Source organism: Bombus bifarius, unplaced genomic scaffold, assembly GCF_011952205.1.
Source record: "Bombus bifarius isolate JDL3187 unplaced genomic scaffold, Bbif_JDL3187 scf7180000009472, whole genome shotgun sequence".
NCBI classification, from domain to species: domain Eukaryota; kingdom Metazoa; phylum Arthropoda; class Insecta; order Hymenoptera; family Apidae; genus Bombus; species Bombus bifarius.
The window spans coordinates 45,138-57,139 of record NW_022885142.1 but is presented as its reverse complement, the minus strand read 5'-3'; the positions used below and the strand labels follow the sequence as shown (position 1 = coordinate 57,139).

At 37.4% G+C, this 12,002-nt stretch overlaps 1 protein-coding gene across 1 annotated transcript; it reads left to right on the top strand.

Moving 5' to 3' along the window:
* The first annotated feature begins 8,335 nt into the window (after positions 1 to 8,335).
* On the top strand, positions 8,336 to 8,660 carry LOC117215251 (putative fatty acyl-CoA reductase CG5065). The gene is made up of 2 exons (XM_033461644.1): positions 8,336 to 8,510; positions 8,582 to 8,660. The coding sequence occupies exons 1-2, from the start codon at positions 8,371 to 8,373 to the stop codon at positions 8,658 to 8,660; spliced, it is 219 nt and encodes a 72-aa protein (XP_033317535.1). The 5' UTR covers positions 8,336 to 8,370.
* The last annotated feature ends 3,342 nt before the right edge of the window (positions 8,661 to 12,002 follow it).

The window sequence follows — 12,002 nt, the reverse complement described above, 5'->3', positions numbered from 1 at the left end:
TTTGAAACTGTTATGATACATGATCGTAATGTGAGACAAGATATATGTATTAATTCAGATACTTCGTTCCCAATCATGTTTCTTGCAGATGTATTTGCATTTACGTTGTCAACAAGGTCAAGAAAATTTATGAATACGGACAGGTAAAGCCTGAGCAATGTGATTTACATATTGTACAATGTGTATGTACTACCGTTATTTTTTATTTTACTTTAAACATACTGTAGAAATTGTATAACGAAAAACGATTTGAAAAAATATTTTTCCCAGGAAAAATGTTACAGAGGTTACTTTCCTTGGCTTTCATGCGTTAAATGTCATAAATTCAAGTTAAAATATCTACTAAATTAATATAGTTAAATAGGTTAGTAAATAGTTAAAATAGGTTAATACTCTTTTGTAGAGAATGACGAAGTGGATTAACATATTAAAAAGCATATGATTTCATTTGAGGAAAAAAAACTGACTTTTACATTTTCTCTAAATCCTATTATCACATTTTTTAATCCTTTCAAATATTTAAGTGAAATTTGAAAATATTTAAATGAACGGAGTTCGAGGAACACAGTACAGATTTAATACGGAAGATTTTAGTTTCTATTTCGTTACTGGTTACTAGTCATATGCTTACTCGTTGGTTGCCTCGCCGAGAAGGATGAAATCACATAATCTTTTTCTAACGTAACTTATTTTTTAACAGGGAAACGTCAATATTAGCTAATTTATAATTGAAAAAATATAATTTTACGTTTCGCTAATCGAAAGTCTATTTGAAGTTTATTGAAGTTGACACTCCCGATTTTCAAATTGTAAAATTTCAGTCCTGTTTCAGCGTTACTGCATCAACGATGTGTAACAAATTGTTTTTCTAAGAGGTCTAGTTCTTCCTTTTACCGAGTTTTCTGTGTTTAAATAATCAAGCCATGTTTGCAGAATGAAAACTAATCGAATTTTTCAGTTTTTTACGTAACTTTGAAATATCCATAAACATTGATTAAAACTGACACGTTACAGAATTAATATCTAATAATCCATAATGTTTATTTATACATGACTCATAACATGCATTACGAATTATAATACTTGAATTTACACTCACTTTCTTCAATTGAATCTCGTGCTCAAATAGGGGAAAGCAATAGCTCCAGGTTTTGTAGTATTAAACTAATTTAATTGTATAATTCGATAGACAGTAACATAGTTGACACGAATAACGTAATGTCACATCGAAGTTATTGAATTTATATCGCAAAATTCGCATCATCATCGACAGTCAATAACGAAACCATAAATTCAAGAAATATAATGTTTGTTCGATATCCTTTCTGTTTGCGATCTTTAATCCGGTACACTTTTACACGTTTCCTTTGCGTAATAATATAATTTTTTCTCGCAATTAGTCGATTCCCGATCACGCTAATATAATACAGTCAATATAACAGTATAAAAAGTCCTTGACAGTTTACTTGCTTAAATTTTTAACAGTGTAGAATGCAAATGAGAAAGAGGCGAAGAAAACAGAGGAGCAAAGGATCATAAGAGCTTCCGTCATCCTGTTATCGATTAACGTTTAAGTCTCACTAGGAAGTAAGTATACGTACGAAGACGCGAATTTGGTTTCCATGTAAAACGTCATAAAAATCTTTCTGTTACTCGTCGACCTAATTGTCTCACAAAACTTCCTCTCATTTATTCTGATAATTTTAGTACATGATCTTATAATAATAAGATTTTTAGATATTTTCTCTGTCTAGAAACAAAAATTAATAGATATATTTCTTTTTCTGAAGATAAGCCAGAAGCACATGTACCAACACTCCTCATTGCTGTCGTATACATCGGTTTTGTTTCTTCTAGAATTGGTTCCTCGTTATTAAAACAACGTAAAACATAATAACATAATAGATACTATACGAGTAAATATAATATTATCTATCATTTTTACAAAGTCAGTAACACACACATGGGGCACAGTGGGATATTGCAAGATATCGCAAGATATCGCAAGACATCGTATGAAATGTAAGGTATTGCTCAAGGCATGGATACATTACGCAAAATTTGATCCTTAGTTTTAGTACATTCATGATGTACTCGATCGATCAATAAATATTTACCCACAGAGGCAGGTTTTTGTTTATCCTCTTGCTCTTTTATAGCTCTCGTTGTTGTATTTCTTGCTCTCTTCACTGAGCGTAATTTGTCATTTTGTGTTATTCATAGGTTGCGTTGCGATTTTCTGAGGCAAAAGTACGTGTAAGTGTAACATTCTATATTTTCTCTGTGATTACAAGATATCCTTTCTATATTCTACTTATATTTTTGTAGATGTTTTCTGTTTTAATGTTCATCCAAGTTGCTGCTATATTGAATAGATAACGTTGCATGTGACACAAGAAAGGTAAGTTCAGGTGATCCCCGGTGTTACGCCACGAGGCTTACCACAGGCTGTATTTTCTAACCGTCGCTCGCGGTCCTACAACGTCGCAGGCAGACCGTCTTATCTGCCCGCCGGATCATATAGAATGTATCGACGAGAGCATAGTTGTCGCCAAGCAGCGAGCTCTAGAAACGTCGATTTTTGACCGTTAGGTTTTTCACACAAGAAGAGGCATACGTGATCATTGGCGCGAGCGGTGGCGTGACCCGAGCATAGTGGGGGTCGTCTTCCAAATGAGACAAAGGAATAATCGAAGGGTGAGCAGTTCCTTCTGACGAGTCTAACGTGACACTTCGACAAATCTGACGAGCAAACGAATTTATCTAGAGATATCGCAAAGTCGAGTCAAATTTCTGTAACATATTCATCATATTATTGTAAAATATATTGTTATCCCGAAACAGGGGAACGACTATTTCGCGGCGTCGATTAACATAATCGTAGCGAGAATTTACACCTCTCGCTAACGCGTTTTCCTAGCGACCGCGTCTCTCTGCGAACGGTCGTAACACCCGGAATGTATTACGTGAAAAGACATTGCATGTCCTGCCTATTCTGTACTTTGTGTTGTCAGAGACGAAGTTTCCTCTCTGCTACTACAATCGAAACTTGATATGCGCCATCTATGAGTTGCTGTTAGAACTAGATTTAGGTATAAGCGATTACACAGTGGAAGATTCGTATCGTCAATCATTCCAGGGTATGTTTTACATGAAAGATAATCATTTACGTACTATAGCATTATTCGCATATAACAAATATTACAAATATAATTATTACTAAAATTTACTTATGTACGGCGTTTTCCATGGGCTTTAAATCTCTACAGGGCAATTACGGACACAGTATTACTCTAAATCAAACATCAAATTAGCATACCATTCGTGATGAGCTAAAAATTTATGTCTATTTAACAAGTCAATGGAAGGAATAAGGTATCATGAAAGTCGTTGCATCTACAAAGAGTCTACAGCTCTGTTTTCTGCCGAAAATAGCATCTACGTGATCTAATTTCAACGTTTAATTTTCTATTTAAATATTCTCAATATTCTCTACCTATACCATGAGTTTGCACTGCTTGCGAGTTAATTACTTTATGTAATTGTATTTTAAATGTGTTTTAGAGGCTTTCATTAAATGTTTTGTTAAATTGGTTAGTTGAATTAATACAAAGTGTCTAAAATTCATTTACATGTTTATTTATCGTTAGAATTCCGTGTCATTTATTTTCATTTAATGCAAAAATTAAGAATATTCATCAGTCTCTAATACAATTTATCATCGGTACGCGACTAATTAATTTTATCACGGTTACAGAAAAGAGTATCCTCGTATATACAGACACTCTTATAAAATTCAAATTATACTTAATAAAATTTGCAATTTAGATAATTCACGCTATAGCGCTCGACGTAGGCTAGACTTTCGTAACCTGAGGTAGACGAGGTCGTGTCATGACGGAGCTGCAAAAATCCATCGCGACGTACCAGGTAAACGAGCCAAAGGTACAATTTCTCTTTTTTTTTTTTATTGTTTAATTTGTACTTTATAATTTGTCCAGCTCGACATTCGGTAAATTTTTCTAGCTTAATTAATAAATAACATGTGGATGTCTACCCCAGCGGGATACCATCTTCGAGTCAGGAAAAGGTGGACGAATTTCTCGAAATGCTATTTCGTGGATATGAAAATAATTTTTTTTATTCATTTTGTCAAGACGTTTGTATCATAAGAAAAATAATTTAAGAGGTCGGTGCGATAACAGTGAGCTTCAATAACATATTTTTGACGTTAGTGCGAGCGTGTATCTGTAATTAGGTAATAGAATTGGATATAAGAATGGGATTATGCTTCATTTTCTGACCGTAAGGTGGCCGATCATGCGAAAGTAGAAACTAACGTTCAGCGAATGCATTCGCATATTAATATGATCCTACTACGCTTTTGGACTATATGATCAATGCAGTAACACCTCAATCAACAAATTCCAGCACTTGGACTCGCGAAAAACCACATGCAATAATTCGAAAGATTTATTCAAGAATGGAATTATGTGTCAGCATCAATCACATGTGCATTATATTTGCGATTTTTACCTTTACGACTTCGTAGCAAATTTAAAGCAGCACAAAGTTAAAGCACAGGCGTAAACTCTATTTATTCCATATGCGATTGTTCACGATTCAAGTCATAGTCGACCAGATCGTCAATTTTTTAATGAAACGTTTGTATTATTGCGAACAGAATGCACACCCGTTCCTCATGGAGCATCCCGTTCACCATATTCGACACCACTGAACTTTGCTCACAATAAAATGTATGTAATTTGTAAAATATACGAAAATCATAATCCTTGTTAGTTTCATTAAATTCTCGAAAGATAGCGTTGATGGTTACTACTATGGTAGAGTTATGTATTAAGGTGTGTTAATGTTGGCCGTCATAATAAAAGAAAATATAATGGCAGAATATAAATAGGACATTTACATTAACTAATGAGGAAGCCATATATGTATGTCGGAGTCAGGTTGGCACTTTGGGGCGTTCTATGAACCTTTACTTACTTTACCGTCACGGATGTGGTTAGTATTTATCAGTGCGAATATGGGCACTACAAGAGGCTATGAGTAACGGCAATAGGATGTCCGAGATGATGGTGACAACGAACCCAGGTTCGATAACGAATCCACGGTCCACGGGATGACCAGTATCAGCGTGACTTACTCGGCAATTCGCCCAACGACTAACTAACTAAAAACTCTCTCAATCCAGATGAACCTGCCCTCATATACTCCTGTCCTCGCTTCTCGGGATTTTCCCGAAGTTCCAAAGGGAAGGCTCCGATGTCCTTTCATCTCCGACATGCATAATACATAGTAGCATTCGTGACAAAAAGTGCAAGTTTTTTTGTCATATGCATTGATGCCGTAATTTTTCAAATGGACGTTACTAAGTGATTTCTTCAAACTGTTGAGGTTACTAGATGTATAAACAGAGAAACGCGTGGATAAATTATAAGGTAGAAAATATATCTTAATGCAGAAGTGTAATTACAAGTAGGAATATAATTTGAGCTGGTTCAGATCCGCACGCTAGCAGTGTTACCATATAACTGAAAACCCCGAAGCCAACGTCGCCTGTCTACAGTTTATGGTCTGCCTTCGTCCCAGTCTTTTGTCTATACGCTGTCGATGACTTCAGTGCTTGAGAAAATTAAAAAGACCAGATGTAGAGTTTTCTTAGAAGTGGTGACCACTTCAACACAAACAATTTTGAAAATTTCTTATTAACTGGTCGCATTTTTGTTCAATATGTTAAAATTCTTAGTCACAAATATTTGTCTGTTTTTAATTGTATCCGAGATATTCCTTTAGGGGTTGAACTTTAGAGGATGGTTACACCTCATAAATTTGATTTACCGCAACTAAAAAAGAATACGTGTTTAATATTTCGCGCTGTTCTTCAAGTCTCAAGTTTTATTAAAATCAGAGTCTGCCTATTCGCGACCTTTTCTTGTTAGTGAAGTTTCGTTTCGATTTCATTATGTTTTGCAATTATCGTGGCAGTGAATTTATCAAATTGCTGAGTACTCCTGTTAGAATTTAATCTTGGAATTAGGATTAATATTCTGTGGAAGGCACAATGTTTATGTTGAAATAATATAATGTGATATTTATTAAACAATTATTACGAGAGTTATAAATGTGCGTTCTGGAATGTAGACAGTTGGCTAGTTATTCACAGACTAACTGCCTTAGTGACCTGTGGCGCTTGTAAAGATTTTGAACCCCCACTCTCTATAATGAGTGTGACCTGAGTAGATGGCTGTGTAACGTCACGTGCCACGGAACCTTCTAGCAGCTTCTCGATACAAAGCGCTACGCTGTCAAGGCGCGACACCGACGTGCCCAATGTTCCATCCATATTCTTACGTTTCTTTCGCCAAGTTCTCGGAAGAGCATGCACGCGCCAGCCGCCGCGGTACATCTAACGAACGTACGCTAGTGGGGATGGCGCTGGGCAACGAATGGAAGAATCTGTACGATCAAACACTCTATCCGCATGCGACTGATATCGTTGTATTCCAACAACTCCACTTAAAATATTTTTCCATTTTTTAAAGGAAACCGTCTTTAAATGATTTTACGATGATATATGGTGAATCGTTATTTTTCGTTTCAGGTAGTCTTATGCATTTTCAATAATGGACATATTGCGGAACTGTTTTTAAGTGTTTCTAAACATGATACAAGATTAATGCTCGTGTATTAGCATTGTATTGCATAGCATTGTATATCGTGTATTATCGTGTTTTGGATAGTTATCTTGTATCAGGATGAAATTGTCTTTCAAATCCATTTTTTAACGCATTGATGCAGATTATTTTTAAAAATATTTATACACGTTTTAACCTACGAAGCGCTAACTGCACGAATATATATTACACATATATTTTTATCATTAGCTTGATTCTTTTTAATATTTTCACAACAGAAATCAGAGTCTAGTCTGGACAGTCCGTTTAACGCGGAATCAGCGGACTATAATATCAAGAAGAAAACATCGACGCAGTGAACCAGGAGGGTTACAAACGCCAGCAGTTACAAATTCTAATCCACTGTATCCAATCTACTGGAAGGAATCTGAAGAAACGGAAGATAAGATGCCTCTGATATCGTCTTACGCTGATAATTAGGCCAAGATACTCGGCACTAACGACACGAAGAAGAGCACAAGAGCTAAGCTAGTACAACCATTAAAAATCAACAACAAGAATACGCGATTCGAATGGTTCAGCAGGGGGAGCTCTGTCTCCCAATTAACCGTAAATCTTCTTCACGCTTCCACGTTTGCTTTACTTGTCACTGTCACTTGCTTTGATGAAATCGACAACACTTCCTGGGGCGTTGTGTTCAACGACACTTCTTGGGTCGAGGTGTTCAACGACACTTCGCAGGTCGTGTCGCAGGTTCGCAGGATGACGGGGTGGCGGCGATCTAGACTACGAGGTAGACAACGTGCTCTCAAGGCAACGGCCTTTCGGCCACGTCATCAAGTTCACCCCGGCGACGACTACGTCTTCCGGACGATCACAGTCAGACGGCAACGAACATCCTGGATCGAGGTTTCAAGCGGCTCGTCTCACTAGCGAGCCAACACGATCCAGCGGACTAAGGTCAACCAGCAATCGACAATGAGTTGGGTGGGAAATTCAATTAATTTCTCTTTATAGAACTTTTGATCGGTAGCCTCTGAACGGGTGGAAGGTGTTACGTCCGGCGACTCTTTGCGTAGCCCGAAATCCATCTCTCGGTCGAGGTGGCCACTAACGGTGCAAATATAATTCATCGGACCGTAATAATCATAAGGAACTGTCATAAAACTAAGCTTTTCGATTTTACTGTTAAGTCCGTTAATTGCCATAAAACATCTTCGAGTCAAGAGGTTCCTTATGGTTATTGCTCCATCAGGTAAAATGTGGGGAAAAGTGGGTTTTCCCGTCCTTCCTGGGATTTCCACCCACAAGCGACTAATGGTGAGACACCGACACCCAGCAAGAGAGCACCGAACTTTATTGGTTCAACGACTACAGATTAGTCAACATCTCGGCACTGATCTATATCCACATTAGATCAGTCATCTAGTTAACGTATATCTATACGCACCGAGTGTATCTATTTTATCCACAAGTTGTTGGAATAAAGTGTAAATTGTAACCTGTTACCTCAGAGTTATAATCAGTTCAACCACCTCTATTATCATAACTGAAATAGGGGATCGATCATTTCGTGGCGTCGATTCTATAATCCTAACGGGAATTTACGACTCCCGTTGGCGCGCTTCCTCGCGAACGCGTCTCTCCGCGAACCAATGTGAATATTCTATCTTTTTCAAAGGGATAACTGTTCCGACTTGGCGAGAAAAGTAAAATGTTGAATGACAGCGATATGGTCAAACTAGATTTACGAGATATGGATTGGGAGAAGTATGTTGCAATTTACCTGATGGGAATTAGGAAATTTATTCGGAAACAAGACATTAAGTCAACAGCCCGACGACGGTTATCAAGGTGCATATAAAAGTATCTTCGCATACAAAAATAGATACTAATTTAAATACATAAATTTTCGGTTATTTCAGGTTGTACTGGATACGTCAGGTCACCAAAATGTCCGGTATAATAATTTTACTATGGATAATACTATGTTTTGTGTACTGACTATTTGAACGCTGCTTGTTTGTTTTTAAACCAAAAACAATATAAATAGAATTTTATAAAGAAGGGATTTATCATCCCTCTCATTTGGTCTTTCCACTCGTTTTATTTCTAAATAAAACTATTTATGACATTGCTCGATAATGATGCATATATTTACACGCGAACAGCTTCAGATTTATAAACAATTCACACATGATATTTCGATCTGATGTAGATCTTCGATCTTCATAACCATTATGTGTCTCTCTAGGTGTCGAATCTTAGGTTTCTTGAATAATACTTAAATCAAAACGATAGTTGCTGTCACCAGAAATATTCGTTAAACTATTTCGAATAGTTCAATTCACGTTCGTTAATTTTTGAAACAATTTTGAAATCATTCCATTCAATCCTTTCTAATAACTATTTCTGATGTCAGCAACTACTGTTTTGATCTAAATATGATTCGAGAAATCTAAGATTCGATACCTAGAGTAACACGTAACTGTTACGAACGCCCAAGATCAACACCAGATCGTAACATTTCTCTTTTTTACTTTTAATTTCGGCTAATGGACATTTAAGGCCACGTTTTTATTGTTATGGATTTTGTTTTTAAATATGATCCCTTCTTGCTATTGACATCTTTTTTCTTTTGCACGTGGAGAAATCCTCATGGGCACTCCGTTGCTGCTGATAAGAGGCAACAGCAGAGTAGTGTCGGATTCTTACCAACTAAAACTCCGATTTCAGCTGATCAACGAGGGAGACGAACATCGAGGCGTCGAGGCCGTCCTCCCAAACTGGGAGGCATCGAGAAGCCCCAACGGCCTCCCGCTCACGTTCAGGATGACCCAGGTGCTCACTGGACACGGCGTATTCGGCGAGTTCCTGAGGAAAATCAGACGGGAGACGACAGATATTTGCCATCACTGCGGAGAGGGCAGGGACACGGCGCAGCACACGCTGGAGTTTCGTCCGGCGTGGGAGTTGCCCCGCTACACTCTGCGTTTCGTCATAGGCGAGAGATCGACCCCCTGGGCGAGCGTAGAAGCGATGCTGAGCGGGCCGCAGGAATATGAGGCTCTCCGCCTCTTCGGCGAGCGAGCTATGTTCGTAAAGGAGCAGGCAGAAAGGCAGAGAAAGGGAAACTCTCATCCTTGCTGGGTAACGCGCTGGAGACGCAGCGGGACGTGACTAGAAGGGGGATGGCGCCAGGGGCAATGACCTCCACTGGTGCCAATATATTAGGACCGGCTCGATAAAGAGTAGTGGAGAATGCACTGGTAGTAATTCGCAAAGAACGAGACTACGGGGCATTCTTGTCACACGCGTAGACAGTACAACGTGGAGTTTCAGTCGGTAAGAGTCCGACACTGCTCTGCTGCTGACTGCAAGCACTATACCATGCCTAATAAAACAAGTAATTAGAATCATAACAGAGGAAACAAAAAACAATAAAGCACCAGGAATCGACAAAATCAATGGTAAAATCTTGAAACACCTTCCCTCAAAAGCAATATGTTTAATCAAAATAATATTCAATGCAATTTTAAGAATACCATACTTTCCCAATCCATGAAAGCTAGCACAGATCATAATGTTACTTAATCCAGACTAAAATACACAGCAAACTGCATCCTACAAGCCAATATCATTACTTCCTGTGTTTTCCAAAATACTAAAGTACAAATTATCTAATAAGAAAAATACTGTTACGTCTTGGGACCCTCCACGTAAACCATATTCCATCCATCGGTCTAGATAATCACCAGATGTGTCAACATCCCTTAGTCGGACCTGCAATAATCCTAAGATCTGTCATAAATTTTAGCATTTTTTACAATCAAGGACCTTAAATTTCTCAAGTATCATACAAGTAACGAGAATTTACGACTCTCGTTGGCGCGTTCCACCGCGGACGCGTTACTCCGCGAAGCGGACAAACAAGTCTATCTTTACTGCGCGTGACGGTAAATCCACATCAATATATTTTTAATCGTATGCGCTCGGCATTTTAATTAGCATAGGTTATTTTTAAATGGATTCTGCACCCGGACACAGAATGGCGCACATGTGTTTATAGCCGATATCCACGAAGTGTGTTGTAGAACAATTATCTGCTTGTGTTTCTCTGCATCGGTTATGTGTTTTCTTTTGTGTCTATTTTCCTGTAATATCTATTTGTTTATTTCTCATCCCTGTGAATTCTGTGGAAGGCATCAATCTGAAAGAAAGAACGGGAACAATACTCTTGATGTCGACAAGTGATGATTGCGACGAAAATATAACAAGCAAATGTCATACACCTGCGAATGTAGCGCCTATCGTAATAGCAGAAGAAGGATTATCATCTACTACATCTACTCGGATTCGTTGCGTGATGAAAAATGTAACAAGTTTTGAGTCATCATATTTCATCAAGAAATCATTTAAAGGAGGCTTTTTTTAGGAGAGTGGAAAGATATTTCCAATAGAGTACTCATCAATTTGATAAATTCAATATCACGACAGTTTCAAGCCATAATAAAATCAAAAGAAAATTTTCTACTAACAAGAGAAGGTGGCAATCGGTTAGACGATGATTTCGATATAACTTTGCAGGTTTATCCTTTTTATCCTTTTTAGATGTGGCAGCTCACGTTTGAAAGATGAAACCACTCTCTAAAGTTCAAGCCCTAAGAGGTTATTTCAGAATCAGTTAAACACAGATAAAAATTTGTTAATTTGTAAATTTCATGATTTCTAGCGTATTGAAAGAAACTGCTCCTATTAGTAACAAATTTTCAAAATTGTTTGAAGAAATTACATTAATCATGTTCATTTGAAAAATTATGACAGCAATACATACGACAAAAAAAAGTTGTATTTTTTGTTGAGAATTGTGGATCTTGATAGCCGAAATAATATTATAGGAACACTAAATTTACACTTGGAATTAATATTAAAATAGTTATATATTTGTTTTATGGACGATTTCTAAGATAGTCATCGATACACGCTTGCACGCGTCTCGGCACTTTCTTCTATACCCGATTGTTACCCGACTGTTTTCAAGACGCCGCGCACACACATACCTCCGCATACTGACACCCACATACAAGTATCTCTACTACGCATTTAACCCAGTTCAGCATACAAAATTATACATATTTCAATATTTTTATTATCAAATCCTTCAAATTATAGCATGCAGTCTTTCGCGAACCTGAATCTTGATATTTGCTGATTGAGGATGTTACGGCATTGATTATATGACACAAAAGCGTAGTTGGAACTTAAGTAGCATCTGATGTTAGGGGTTTCACTAAGTGCCATAACCATTTGGAGTGTTTGAATTCGACAAATTTTTTAAAATTATAA